At 43.6% G+C, this 15,599-nt stretch overlaps 1 protein-coding gene across 2 annotated transcripts in view; it reads right to left on the reverse strand.

Moving 5' to 3' along the window:
- Positions 1–15,599, reverse strand: part of LOC308320451 (3',5'-cyclic-AMP phosphodiesterase 4C-like) — a 121,696-nt gene that overhangs the window by 25,255 nt on the left and 80,842 nt on the right. For both annotated transcript variants that reach the window (XM_080770872.1, XM_080770871.1), the window contains 7 exons: positions 11,313–11,349; positions 10,892–10,965; positions 9,020–9,069; positions 6,587–6,699; positions 5,763–5,856; positions 2,052–2,434; positions 1,464–1,562 (listed from right to left, as the gene is read on the reverse strand). In XM_080770872.1, coding sequence (XP_080626998.1) covers positions 1,464–1,562; positions 2,052–2,434; positions 5,763–5,856; positions 6,587–6,699; positions 9,020–9,069; positions 10,892–10,965; positions 11,313–11,349 — 850 coding nt within the window. The remainder of the gene's footprint in view (positions 1–1,463; positions 1,563–2,051; positions 2,435–5,762; positions 5,857–6,586; positions 6,700–9,019; positions 9,070–10,891; positions 10,966–11,312; positions 11,350–15,599) is intronic.

Raw genomic sequence — 15,599 nt, forward strand, 5'->3', positions numbered from 1 at the left:
AGCTCGTCACTCGGTGCCGAGCTACATATCGCAGACCCATATCGCAGACCTAGGAGGTCTTCAGAGTTACAACAGCACCCCCTAGGAGGTCCTCAGAGGTACTACAGCACCCCCCAGGAGGTCCTCAGAGTTACTACAGCAGGGCCTCCAAATCTTTCTGGGATAGCAGATACTTTTTGTTTATTTCTACCTCTTAGAGGAGAACTCTAGCAGCCCTATTCTGAGGAGAACTCTAGCATCCCTATTCTGAGGAGAACTCTAGCATCCATATTCTGAGGAGAACTCTAGCATCCCTATCCTGAGGAGAACTCTAGCATTCCTATTCTGAGGAGAACTCTAGCAGCCCTATTCTGAGGAGAACTCAGAACTCTAGCAGCCCTATTCTGAGGAGAACTCTAGCATCCATATTCTGAGGAGAACTCTAGCATCCCTATTCTGAGGAGAACTCTAGCATCCATATTCTGAGGGGAACTCTAGCATCCCTATTCTGAGGAGAACTCTAGCATCCATATTCTGAGGAGAACTCTAGCATCCCTATTCTGAGGAGAACTCTAGCATCCCTATTCTGAGGAGAACTCTAGCATCCATATTCTGAGGAGAACTCTAGCATCCATATTCTGAGGAGAACTCTAGCATCCATATTCTGAGGAGAACTCTAGCATCCCTATTCTGAGGAGAACTCTAGCATCCCTATTCTGAGGAGAACTCTAGCATCCCTATTCTGAGGAGAACTCTAGCATCCATATTCTGAGGAGAACTCTAGCATCCATATTCTGAGGAGAACTCTAGCATCCATATTCTGAGGAGAACTCTAGCATCCCTATTCTGAGGAGAACTCTAGCATCCCTATTCTGAGGAGAACTCTAGCATCCATATTCTGAGGAGAACTCTAGCATCCATATTCTGAGGAGAACTCTAGCATCCCTATTCTGAGGAGAACTCTAGCATCCATATTCTGAGGAGAACTCTAGCATCCCTATCCTGAGGAGAACTCTAGCATTCCTATTCTGAGGAGAACTCCAGCATCCCTATTCTGAGGAGAACTCAGAACTCTAGCAGCCCTATTCTGAGGAGAACTCAGAACTCTAGCAGCCCTATTCTGAGGAGAACTCTAGCATCCATATTCTGAGGAGAACTCTAGCATCCCTATTCTGAGGAGAACTCTAGCATCCATATTCTGAGGGGAACTCTAGCATCCCTATTCTGAGGAGAACTCTAGCATCCATATTCTGAGGAGAACTCTAGCATCCCTATTCTGAGGAGAACTCTAGCATCCCTATTCTGAGGGGAACTCTAGCATCCCTATTCTGAGGAGAACTCAGAACTCTAGCATCCCTATTCTGAGGAGAACTCAGAACTCTAGCATCCCTATTCTGAGGAGAACTCAGAACTCTAGCACGTCCCTATTCTGAGACCACCAGTAGAACTGGTCTGAGGTGAGGCTGGTGGAACAGAACAGGTACCTGGAAGATGGAGTACATGACCACCGTCAGAGGTCTGTTCCCACAGTACTCCGCTATCTTGAAGATGTCCGCACCCCACGTATGAATGTCCTCCAGTTCCTGGACAGAGAGACAACACACTGGACATTAGACACACCCCATGTATTAATGTCCTCCAGTTCCTGGACAGAGAGACAACACACTGGACATTAGACACACCCCACGTATGAATGTCCTCCAGTTCCTGGACAGAGAGACAACACACTGGACATTAGACACACCCCACATATGAATGTCCTCCAGTTCCTGGACAGAGAGACAACACACTGGACATTAGACACACCCCACGTATGAATGTCCTCCAGTTCCTGGACAGAGAGACAACACACTGGACATTAGACACACCCCATGTATTAATGTCCTCCAGTTCCTGGACAGAGAGACAACACACTGGACATTAGACACACCCCATGTGTTAATGTCCTCCAGTTCCTGGACAGAAAGACAACACACTGGACATTAGACACACCCCATGTGTTAATGTCCTCCAGTTCCTGGACAGAAAGACAACCCACTGGAGACAGTGTGCGTGCGTGAGTGCGTGGTAACCTTGCTCAGCAGGTCCTCCATAACGGTGGTAACTCCGTAGCGTGGTATAACACTCGTAGCCACGCTGGGAGACACAGAGACCTTCCTCACTCCGCTGATCTGAGACAACAGGGACACCTTCCTCTTCTCCTGGACGTCCTCTCCGCTGATCTGAGACAACAGGGAGGCCTTCCTCTTCTCCTGGACGTCCTCTCCGCTGATCTGAGACAACAGGGAGGCCTTCCTCTTCTCCTGGACGTCCTCTCCGCTGATCTGAGACAACAGGGAGGCCTTCCTCTTCTCCTGGACGTCCTCTCCGCTGATCTGAGACAACAGGGAGGCCTTCCTCTTCTCCTGGAGTCTGCTGGGAGGAGGAGAAAGGATCTCCACCTCATGCTGCTTCTCTGTGGAACGCACAGTTCAATTATTTTCAATTATTTATTCATTCATTTCACGCACGCACACACAGTTCAATTAAATTCAAACTTTATTACAACACATACACAGGAGGGGGACGTGGGACGATATGGGAACCTCATGATGCGATAACCGTGGCAATATTAGGTCCCTCGATAATGTTAATGGCTGGGTTTCCTCAGTGAGTACCCTCACTAAAAACGCCGGGACAACACTCCACACGTCCCAAACTCTTCTCCCTTCTGGCTCCAAAACTGTGGAATGCACTTCCCATTGCAGTCAGAACTGCAGCATCACTCCCAATCTTCCGCCGTAGTCTGAAAACCCACCTTTTCAGACTCCATCATGGCCCATAGCACTTACCCCACCCCCTTAGATAGCAATTCTGTAGACTTAGATAGCATTTGATACAGACTTATAGCATGTTATGTAGACAGCATAAGTGCATTGTATGTGCTATTGTCATAGCACGTCATAGTACATATGTATAGCATAGTAGTATAGATGTATAGCTTATATGTATAGTTTCATTATATAGATATTCCACTGTTACTTTCTTAGCTACGCATGTTTCATGATGAATGTTTTTATGTGATGTATTCCCATGCTTTTGTTCTTGCTTAATGTAAGTCGCTCTGGATTAAGAGCGTCTGCTAAATGCCTAAATTGTAAATTGGTTTCCCAAAGGACATTATGCACTTCTTCTCAACAACACCCCCTTTCACTGTGAACATAGATATTCTGTGCATAGATGTGCCACGCAATGGTATAGGCCTGAGGCCATACCATACCGGCCTGACCGATCAATAAAACAATGCTGAGTTAACTAGCTTACAGTATTGGTAACTTTGACTGCACAATAGCCTCCCATTTTGGTCCAAAACGGCCTAAACCTCAGGTCAAATGCTTGGCTGCGGTGTGTAGTGTGTAGTGTGTAGTGTGTAGTGTGTAGTACCAGCATTCAAATCTGAGGGGGGGTAAAATAATGTCTGGCCTTCTTTGGCCCTTATTGGTCGTGGAATGATCTACAGTCAAGACTAACGCCAGGGCTCCACTGGGCGCGTTTTGGCGTGTCTCCGTCGCGTGCGTCAAAAAACAAACCGGTTCAATTTTAATGGTGACGCACGCACGCGGCACGCACGCGCAACGCGGGCAGTGGAGCCACCCTTCATTGATTGGTGACGCTGACGCGACGCAGACGCGCCCAGTGGAGCCCTGGCGTAACATTGGCTTTGAAAGTTCCCTTGAGAACTTTCAAAAGGATCATCTTTGATGTACAATCCAACACCTGCACATGTTTGGATATGTGCTAGCCTACAGTATGTTCATGCCTATACATCTATTATATCGGCTCAGATCGTGGAGATTTTGTATATTGTGTATATTGTGTATTTATGGTGTATTTTTCCCTGCTACTAAAAAGAAAAAAAGTAGGACAGGTGACTTGTTGTATTTATGCATATAGGTACTCTAAGGTGTATTATGGATGTTTTATTTGCTTGGTTCAAAATGTAACATTGACGATGTGGTATTGAAGTGTAATTTTTATTTCTGCCTCTTGGCCTTCAGTTCCCACTCGTAAAAGAGACGCAGTGTCAAAGTGATTTTACTGGTTAAATAAAGGTTAAATAAAAAAAATAAAAAATAAAATGTAACCTCCTTGTCTAGGCCTATATGTATTAACCCATTCTGACCTGAGATCAGATTCATACGAGGTTTCCACTGGACACACACTGGTCTGATTAACCCCATTCTGACCTGAGATCAGATTCTAAAAATGTCAGTCGTTCTTCGATTTTTCAAAAATAGCAGACCTACAAGCTCGTAGCGCGCCACTCGGTGGCGCGCTATGAGCTTGTAGATCTGCTATTTTTCAATAGGTAAAGCATAACATGATGCTAACACCAAAATGGGTGCCAGGCCAGAATGGGTTAACCCACAAGCTGTTCAGCATTCCTTTATTGACCGGTATGGTACCATACCGTATGGTACCAGGGTTTCCTGCACAATGTTCTTGGCATGGCGCTGCGCCATGCCTGGAATTATTTGCGCCATGCCAAGCTATCATATAAAAAAAAAACTTTTTTTTTTTTTTTTTTTTTTAAGGGGGTTAGTGAATCATGGTGTGTGTGATATGAAATGTCCAGTACCTCCCCAGTGTCCCCCTGAGTGCCTCCCCAGTGTCTCCCCAGTGCCTCCCCAGTGTCTCCCCAGTGCCTCCCCAGTGTCTCCCCAGTGCCTCCCCAGTGTCCCCTCAGTGCCTCCCCAGTGTCTCCTCAGTGCCTCCCCAGTGTCCCCTCAGTGTCTCCCCAGTGTTCCCCTGAGTGCATCCCCAGTGTGCCCCTGAGTGCCTCCCCAGTGCCTCCCCAGTGCCTCCCCAGTGTCTCCTCAGTGCCTCCCCAGTGTCCCCCCAGTGCCTCCCCAGTGTCTCCCAGTGCCTGACCAGTGTCTCCCCGTGCCTTCCCAGTGCCTCCCCAGTGCCTGCCCAGTGTCCCCCAGTGTCCCCCCAGTGTCTCCAATCGCAATACAAGAGCAATAATACGAATTAATCTTAATTTATTAATCCTATTAATTAATTAATCAAAATTTTCGACGCACGGCCCAAGGCCGCGCGCCATAAGCTCCCCCCCCCCACGCCCAGCACCATGCCAAAGCTTTTTCCTGCAGGAAACACTGGGTACCATACCAGGCCTGGTACCATACGGTATGGTACCATCAAATCAAATCAAATCAAACTTTATTTATAGAGCACGTTTTAAAACAACCAAGGTTGACCAAAGTGCTGTACATCAGTGGCAGAACAGAGAACAGGCAGGAGAACACAGAATATAAACGAGAAACACAATAATAAAAATGACAAAAATGTTAAGCATGAAAGCATAAAATGGACTCAGGAGGGATTAAAAGCCAGGGAGAAAAGATGAGTCTTAAGGTGAGACTTAAAAACACCAATGGAGGGGGCAGAGCGAATGTGAATGTGTACCATACCAGGCCTGGTACCATACCGGTATGGTACCGTACCAGGCCTGGTATGGTACCATACGGTCGGGTATGGTACCATACCAGGCCTGTGTCTACAGAAATGCTATCTAAGGGGGTGGGGTAAGTGCTATGGGTCATGATGGAGTCTGAAAATCATCAGTGATGTATCCTGAGGTCAACGGGGTTTCCAGGTCCACCAGTCAATAGTCAATACATTGCGATATCGCTGTATCTCGCACGTGGAAGTATCAATATCAGTCACTGAATATTCATGCACGAGGTCCAGTGTGCGTGAGTGCGTGCGTGCATGTGTGTGTGTGTGTGTGCGCTCACCTAGGAAGGTGTTGGAGATGTATTCAGACACTTGGTTTCCTGAGCGACTGGTTTCCGACAGATGTGTGAGCTCTCTGTTCAGCATCCTCTTAAACTGCACACACACACACACACACACACACACACACACACACACACACACACACACACACACACACACACACACACACACACACACACACACACACACACACACACACACACACACACACACTCTAGTACTCTAGGCCTATATACAGACGAAGATACAAACGCTGATGTTGAATCATTGGCGTAATCTGTGAGGTATTAATTAAATTAATTAATTAAAATGTACCAGAAGGGATTAATTGTTTTATACATTGTTATACACGATACATGCAGTGCATTAAAAATGCAGAATAAATAATAGAACCTTGACGTGAAAAAAAGATTGAAAACCACTGTTGTAGCACAGATACCAGACGGTGTATCACAGGATTGTGTGACCGTGTGGAATGGTGTCTGCCATCAGAGGGTGTATCACAGGATTGTGTGACCGTGTGGAACCGTGTCAGAGGGGTGTGTATCACAGGATTGTGTGACCGTGTGGAATGGTGTCTGCCATCAGAGGGGTGTATCACAGGATTGTGTGACCGTGTGGAACCGTGTCAGAGGGGTGTGTATCACAGGATTGTGTGACCGTGTGGAACCGTGTCAGAGGGGTGTGTATCACAGGATTGTGTGACCGTGTGGAACCGTGTCAGAGGGGTGTGTATCACAGGATTGTGTGACCGTGTGGAACCGTGTCTGAGGGGTGTGTATCACAGGATTGTGTGACCGTGTGGAACCGTGTCTGCTCTCACCTTATTGGAGGCCATCTCGCTGACAGAGTTCCTGGTCTGGAGGGTCTCCAGCTGGTCCAGACACCAGTCCAGCTCCTCCAGGGTCTCTACCGCCATCTTCTGGTAGGGCTCCTCTGAGGGGTCAAGGGTCACACGCGTCAGAGGTTTCCCCCAAATGTCAAAGACCCCCACATGAACCCATTCTGAACGGGAACCCATTTTGGTGTTAGCTATTGTGGTGTTAGCTATTGAAAAAAAAGCAGATCTACAAGCTCATAGCGCGCCACCGAGTGGCGCGCTATGAGCTTTTAGGTCTGCTATTTATTTTTGAGAAATCGAAGAACGACTGACATTTTTAGAATCTGATCTCAGGTCAGAATGGGTTCATCAGACCAGTGTGTGTGTCCAGTGGAAACCTGGTATTAATCTGATCTCAGGTCAGAATGGGTTAATCAGACCAGTGTGTGTGTCCAGTGGAAACCTCGTATGAATCTGATCTCAGGTCAGAATGGGTTAATCAGACCAGTGTGTGTCCCAGTGGAAACCTGGTATGAATCTGATCTCAGGTCAGAATGGGTTAACACTGATTAGGCCCACGGGACCCCCATGAGAGAAGATATTTATTATGGTTCTAGCAGTGATTCTCAACCCCCAGTTTGCATTAGTCTCTACGGACCCCCATTTAATGGCACTTATATCTCTGGGACCCCCAATTTATGTTGTAAAATAAATGTTAATTTAACTCTGAGAGTGTACAAATGGAACCATTTTGTCCATAATGCATTTAAATTCAGTGTGATGGTGAGGTGGTCTGAATTAAACTAATATATTTAAATTCAGTGAGATGGTCTGAATTAAACTAATATATTTAAATTCAGTGTGATGGTCTGAATTAAACTAATGTATTTAAATTCAGTGTGATGGTCTGAATTAAACTAATATATTTAAATTCAGTGTGATGGTGAGGTGGTCTGAATTAAACTAGTATATTTAAATTCAGTGTGATGGTCTGAATTAAACTAATATATTTAAATTCAGTGTGATGGTGAGGTGGTCTGAATTAAACTAATATATTTAAATTCAGTGTGATGGTGAGGTGGTCTGAATTAAACTAATGTATTTAAATTCAGTGTGATGGTCTGAATTAAACTAATATATTTAAATTCAGTGTGATGGTGAAGTGGTCTGAATTAAACTAATGTATTTAAATTCAGTGTGATGGTCTGAATTAAACTAATATATTTAAATTCAGTGTGATGGTGAGGTGGTCTGAATTAAACTAATGTATTTAAATTCAGTGTGATGGTCTGAATTAAACTAATATATTTAAATTCAGTGTGATGGTGAGGTGGTCTGAATTAAACTAATATATTTAAATTCAGTGTGATGGTGAGGTGGTCTGAATTAAACTAATATATTTAAATTCAGTGTGATGGTGAGGTGGTCTGAATTAAACTAATATATTTAAATTCAGTGTGATGGTGAGGTGGTCTGAATTAAACTAATATATTTAAATTCAGTGTGATGGTGAGGTGGTCTGAATTAAACTAATATATTTAAATTCAGTGTGATGGTGAGGTGGTCTGAATTAAACTAATATATTTAAATTCAGTGTGATGGTGAGGTGGTCTGAATTAAACTAATGTATTTAAATTCAGTGTGATGGTCTGAATTAAACTGATATAATTAAATTCAGTGTGATGGTCTGAATTAAACTAATGTATTTAAATTCAGTGTGATGGTGTGATGGTCTGAATTAAACTGATATAATTAAATTCAGTGTGATGGTCTGAATTAAACTAATGTATTTAAATTCAGTGTGATGGTGTGATGGTCTGAATTAAACTGATATAATTAAATTCAGTGTGATGGTCTGAATTAAACTAATGTATTTAAATTCAGTGTGATGGTCTGAATTAAACTATATAAATTCAGTGTCATAGTGAAGTTGTCTGAATTAAACTAGTATATTTAAATTCAGTGTGATGGTGAGGTGGTCTGAATTAAACCGATATATTTAAATTCAGTGTGATGGTCTGAATTAAACTAATGTATTTAAATTCAGTGTCATAGTGAAGTTGTCTGAATTAAACTAATATATTTAAATTCAGGTGATATCAGGTTGTCTGAATTAAACTAGTATATTTAAATTCAGGTGATATCAGGTTGTCTGAATTAAACTAGTATATTTAAATTCAGGTGATATCAGGTGGTCTGAATTAAACTAGTGTAATTAAATTCAGGTGATATCAGGTTGTCTGAATTAAACTAATATATTTAAATTCAGGTGATATCAGGTTGTCTGAATTAAACTAATATATTTAAATTCAGTGTGATGGTCTGAATTAAACTAATATATTTAAATTCAGTGTCATAGTGAAGTTGTCTGAATTAAACTAGTATATTTAAATTCAGGTGATATCAGGTTGTCTGAGTGAAACTATTGACACTGACCTGATGTACATGATTTACACATAGATGGCTGGTTACTGCTGGGAGGACGCCTGGAGAGACACAACCGTTAGACAGACAGACAGACAGACAGACAGACAGACAGACAGACAGACAGGCAGACAGGCAGACAGACAGACAGACAGACAGACAGACAGACAGACAGACAGACAGACAGACAGACAGGCAGACAGACAGACAGGCAGACAGACAGACAGACAGACAGACAGACAAGCAGGCACTTAAACCAATACATAAGTAACACCTATAGGAATCGAACCCGGGCTCTCCCACGTGGAAAAGCCAACATCTCAACAACCACTCAGCAAAAGGGATGTCCCTGTGACTCGGGGGAGATATTAGATGTTCGAGGCCACTCTGAGTCACTCTGATACATATTTATATATATATATATATATATTTGGTCCACAATTACTGTACAGTGTACACTGTAGAAAAAAACTCCAGAGGGCAGTTGCACTAGCACACCACCTAGTGTCTATCTGTGCACACCACTGATGCTTACGATGAAACTATAACGAAGATGTAATTTAGATACATGGACCCATCATCTTTGATCCTCTTACTGTCACGATCTGTGACGTTTTCCGCTGTGTTTTCTAGTGTTCCTTGTTCCTATAGTTAGGGTTAGTGTTTTACTGTTCTGTTGTGTCCTTTATGTTGTAGTATTTTGTGTCCTGGTTTCCTTTGTGGTTACCGTTACCTGTCTTTGTCTCACCTGTGATCATTAGTTTGCTCCACCTGTGTCCTGTTAGTCACTGAGCCAATCCCGGTCTTGATTTTTTTTAGTTTTGTTCACCTGTGCCCTGTGTATTTAAACTCTCCTGTTTTTTCAGTTCTTTGTCAGATCATTGTTTGTATGTCACTATAGTGTTGTGCTCCTAGTACTTCTTTGACTCCCAGGGCTGTATTTTGCGTGTCTTAAGTACCAGGTCTTATTCCCTAACTTGAGTAAACTAAAGACCTGGAGGCGTGGTCAATGCTCTTTGGCCACTCAGAATAGCCAAAGAGCATTGATCACGCCTCCAGGTCTTTAGTTTTAGTTTTAGTTAGGGAATAAGACCTGGTACTTAAGACACGCAAAATACAGCCCCCAGTGTTCCTCCTTGTGTTCTCTTGTGGTCATAACTCTCTGCACATCGTTTGGGTCATAACTCTCTGCACATCGTTTGGGTCATAACTCTCTGCACATCGTTTGGGTCATAACCCTCTGCACATCGTTTGGGTCATAACCCTCTGCACATTGTTTGGGTCATAACTCTCTGCACATCGTTTGGGTCATAACCCTCTGCACATCGTTTGGGTCCTAACCCTCTGCACATCGTTTGGGTCCTAACTCTCTGCACATCGTTTGGGTCATAACCCTCTGCACATCGTTTGGGTCATAACCCTCTGCACATCGTTTGGGTCATAACTCTCTGCACATCGTTTGGGTCATAACTCTCTGCACATCGTTTGGGTCCTAACTCTCTGCACATCGTTTGGGTCATAACTCTCTGCACATCGTTTGGGTCATAACTCTCTGCACATCGTTTGGGTCATAACTCTCTGCACATCGTTTGGGTCCTAACTCTCTGCACATCGTTTGGGTCCTAACTCTCTGCACATCGTTTGGGTCATAACTCTCTGCACATCGTTTGGGTCCTAACCCTCTGCACATCGTTTGGGTCCTAACTCTCTGCACATCGTTTGGGTCCTAACTCTCTGCACATCGTTTGGGTCATAACTCTCTGCACATCGTTTGGGTCATAACTCTCTGCACATCGTTTGGGTCATAACTCTCTGCACATCGTTTGGGTCATAACTCTCTGCACATCGTTTGGGTCATAACTCTCTGCACATCGTGACACTTACTTGTTGCCGACGCGATCTTGTAGATGAGTCAACGCAGCCACGTTACTTCTCACTGTCCGTAGACTGGCAAGAACCTACAGTAGACAGACTGTACTTATTATCATACAAGAACCTACAGTAGACAGACTGTACTTAGGATCATACAAGAACCTACATTAGACAGACTGTACTTAGGATCATACAAGAACCTACAGTAGACAGACTGTACTTATTATCATACAAGAACCTCAGTAGAAATACTACTGATCATACAAGAACCTACAGTATAATCAATACATAATTGTCATAGTAATATTAACCTACAGAATAAGCAATTGATTGATTGAACAGTTTATTAGACATAAATGTAAAAACAGCAGCAGTCCAACACTCTGTAACAATGTAACGGTAACACTGGCCACTGTAACAATATAACACTGACCTGTGCAAATGGAGTCACGATCATGTCTTCTCCATGTCTAGACAGACAGACAGACAGACAGACAGACAGACAGACAGACAGACAGACAGACAGGTCATGTGATCAGCATTCTGATAGCCTGGACAACACATGATACTGTCCGTTCAAAGAGAGAGAGAGGATCACTCAGCCTTTAGTCCATGCAGAGGGACACACCGCAGAGGGACACACCGCAGAGGGACACACCGCAGAGGGACACACCGCAGAGGGACACACCGCAGAGGATGCACAGACCAGAGGACAGACCAGTGGACTGTCCTCTGGTTTGTCCTCTGGTCTGTCCACTGGGCTCCACCACCACCACACATAGACCACACGGCAAGGAACAGTGAGGTCTGTGAGATCTGAACAGTGTGAGGTCTGTGAGATCTGAACAGTGTGAGGTCTGTGAGATCTGAACAGTGTGAGGTCTGTGAGATCTGAACAGTGTGAGGTCTGTGAGATCTGAACAGTGTGAGGTCTGTGAGATCTGAACAGTGTGAGGTCTGTGAGATCTGAACAGTGTGAGGTCTGTGAGATCTGAACAGTGTGAGGTCTGTGAGATCTGAACAGTGTGAGGTCTGTGAGATCTGAACAGTGTGAGGTCTGTGAGATCTGAACAGTGTGAGGTCTGTGAGATCTGAACAGTGTGAGGTCTGTGAGATCTGAACAGTGTGAGGTCTGTGAGATCTGAACAGTGTGAGGTCTGTGAGATCTGAACAGTGTGAGGTCTGTGAGATCTGAACAGTGTGAGGTCTGTGAGATCTGAACAGTGTGAGGTCTGTGAGATCTGAACAGTGTGAGGTCTGTGAGATCTGAACAGTGTGAGGTCTGTGAGATCTGAACAGTGTGAGGTCTGTGAGATCTGAACAGTGTGAGGTCTGTGAGATTAAAATATCGGCTTAAAATAATATATATGAATAGTTTGGGAAATCTCTATATGGGGGGGGGGGATCCATGGGCTTGGGATGGGTGGAACCACAACAATGGACGCCACAGCTATGCCCTGAGTCCAGTTCTGTTAACCCATTCTGACCTGAGATCAGATTCCACAGCTATGCCCTGAGTCCAGTTCTGTTAACCCATTCTGACCTGAGATCAGATTCCACAGCTATGCCCTGAGTCCAGTTCTGTTAACCCATTCTGACCTGAGATCAGATTCCACAGCTATGCCCTGAGTCCAGTTCTGTTAACCCATTCTGACCTGAGATCAGATTCCACAGCTATGCCCTGAGTCCAGTTCTGTTAACCCATTCTGACCTGAGATCAGATTCCACAGCTATGCCCTGAGTCCAGTTCTGTTAACCCGTTCTGACCTGAGATCAGATTCCACAGCTATGCCCTGAGTCCAGTTCTGTTAACCCATTCTGACCTGAGATCAGATTCCACAGCTATGCCCTGAGTCCAGTTCTGTTAACCCATTCTGACCTGAGATCAGATTCCAAAAATGTTCTTCTACATCCTGACAGTTTTCTGAAAAGGTTATGTTTCCATGTCAGTCATGCTTTGATTTTTCAAAAAAATAGCAGACCTACAGGCGCGCTACGAGCTTGTAGATCTGCTATTTTTCAATAGCTAAAGCATAACCTAATGCTAACACCAAAAGGGGTGCCCGCCCAGAATGGGTTAATGGCATTCTTATCTCTGGGACCCCTTAATTTGTATCGTAAAATCTATGTAAATTCTGAGAGTGTACATTATGACAAAGAACATGGCATGGATGCACCTGGGACGTATCCTCAGTACAAATCAGAGTCACAGACCCATTAGGGTCCATTTTGGTTCCAAACTATCATTTATCTGGGGACCCCCTGGAACTCCCTCAAGGACATGCTGGCAGTGCCCCCTAGTGGCCATTCATGTGTAACGGTTTCCTTTATGGACATAATATCAGTGAAATATTATACAGTATAGCTCATTCTGGACAGTAACCCCTTTTTGATTGTTTTAAGCATTATGTTATACTTCAGCTGTTGAAAAATAGCAGATCTACAAGCTCGTACGAGCTTGTAGATCTGCTATTTTTGAAAAGTCTTTGAAAATGTGGTGCAAATCTTTGAATATATATTCTTTCAGAGAAAACGTTTTTTTAACCCATTCTGACCGGGCACCCATTTTGGTGTTGGCATCATGTTATGCTTTAGCTATTGAAAAATAGCAGATCTACAAGCTCATAGCGCGCCACCAAGTGGCGCGATACGAGCTTGTAGGTCTGCTATTTTTGAAAAATCGAAGAACGACTGACATTTTTCTAGAATCTGATCTCAGGTCAGAATGGATTAATCAGACCAGTGTGTGTCCAGTGGAAACCTCGTATGAATCTGATCTCAGGTCAGAATGGGTTAAATCAAATCTTTACTTCTGGGGGGGGGGGGGGTTCCCTGGAACGACATGTTTTCAGACGGGGCTCGGCAGCTAAATACAGAATTTTTTTCAAGTCCTTGAAGGAAACATAAAGGGTTTTTACTTTTTACAGAAAGAAAATGGGTGACCGTGCCTTTGCAGTAGTTGCACCTACTCTATGGAACGCCCTGCCTTGCACTTTTAAAAATGCTGAGTCTGTAAATATTTTTAAAAGTTTGCTGAAAACGTTTTTATTTCGGGAACATTTCTCTGATTTTATTTGACTTGATTATGTTGTTCTTATTTGCTTGTTGTTGTACTGTCCTGTTTTAATTATGATGATTTTTATTGTGTCACTGTACAGCACTTTGTAACATTGTTAAGAAAGGTGCTTTATAAATAAAAATTTACTTTACTTACTTACTTACAGAAAACTGTGGGGATTTAGAAGATATTTGTAGAATGGTCTATATACCCATTCTGGGCGGGAACTATAGGATATTATTATTATTATTATTATGCCTGTACTTGATGCTAATATATTGTTGCATACGTATATATGCAGTATACTTTATGCTCCCGTATGCTCCCACAAGGACCCTCAGGTCGTCTGACCAGCTTCTCCTGGTGGTGCCTAAATCAAGGCTGAAGCTCAGAGGGAACCGGGCTTTTGCAGTGGCAGCTCCCAAGCTCTGGAATGAGCTGCCTCTGCACATAAGACAAGCCCCCCACTCTTCAGGTGTTTAAATCACGCCTCAAGACATATTTTTATTCTTTGGCTTTTCCAAGCATAGTATGAGCTTCTGATGTTGAAAGTGACACTGTGTACTGTATGTTGTTTGTTTTTAAATGAAGTTGTGATTTTTATTATTTTATTGTAAAGCACTTTGGTACAACTTGTTGTTATTTAAATGTGCTATAGAAATAAAGATGGTATGGTATGGTATGGTATGTGTGCGTTGGTATTCGGGACGTGTGACTTGTGTCTGGAGAAACACCACCACGCGCTGCAGGGCCATAGTGTCAATGGAACACTGTCTGTGACATCCTATATGCACATTGTTATAACTCAACTGACCATAGAGTGATGCCAGTATGTAGGACTAATGGCACGCACACACACACACACACACACACACACACACACACACACACACACACACACACACACACACACACACACACACACACACACACACACACACACACACACACACACACACACACACACACACCGTCATCTCATGGAAGTATTATAAGCTGTCCAACTCCGTTTACTTTTTTTGAACTCAAATGTGACTCCTTATTAGCAACTAATAAAGATTCTTGCTGAGTAAATATACAACGCCTCCTGAGGTCTTCTTTCTTTTCAAACGATTCTACAGAACCCCTTTTTGGTGTTTTAACTATAAGCATTATGTTATACTTTATATAGCTATTGAAAAATAGCAGATCTACAAGCTCATAGCGCGCCACCGAGTGGCGCGCTATGAGCTTGTAGGTCTGCTATTTATTTATTTTTAATCGAAGAACGACTGACATTTTTTAGAATCTGATCTCAGGTCAGAATGGGTTAATCAGAACCAGTGTGTGTGTGTGTGTGTGTGTGTGTGTGTGTGTCCAGTGGAAACCTCGTATAGAATCTGATCTCAGGTCAGAATGGGTTATAATCAGAAACCAGTGTGTTGTCCCAGTGGAAACCTGGCATGAATCTGATCTCAGGTCAGAATGGTTTAATCAGAACCAGTGTGTTGTCCCAGTGGAAACCTCGTATGAATGAATCTGATCTCAGGTCAGAACTGCAGCATCACTCCCAATCTTCCGCCGTAGTCTGAAAACCCACCTTTTCAGACTCCATCATGGCCCATAGCACTTACCCCACCCCCCCTTAGATAGCATTTCTGTGGACTTAGATAGCATTTGATA

This window comes from Protomyctophum bolini, assembly GCF_963924005.1.
Source record: "Protomyctophum bolini genome assembly, chromosome: 8".
Classification (NCBI taxonomy): domain Eukaryota; kingdom Metazoa; phylum Chordata; class Actinopteri; order Myctophiformes; family Myctophidae; genus Protomyctophum; species Protomyctophum bolini.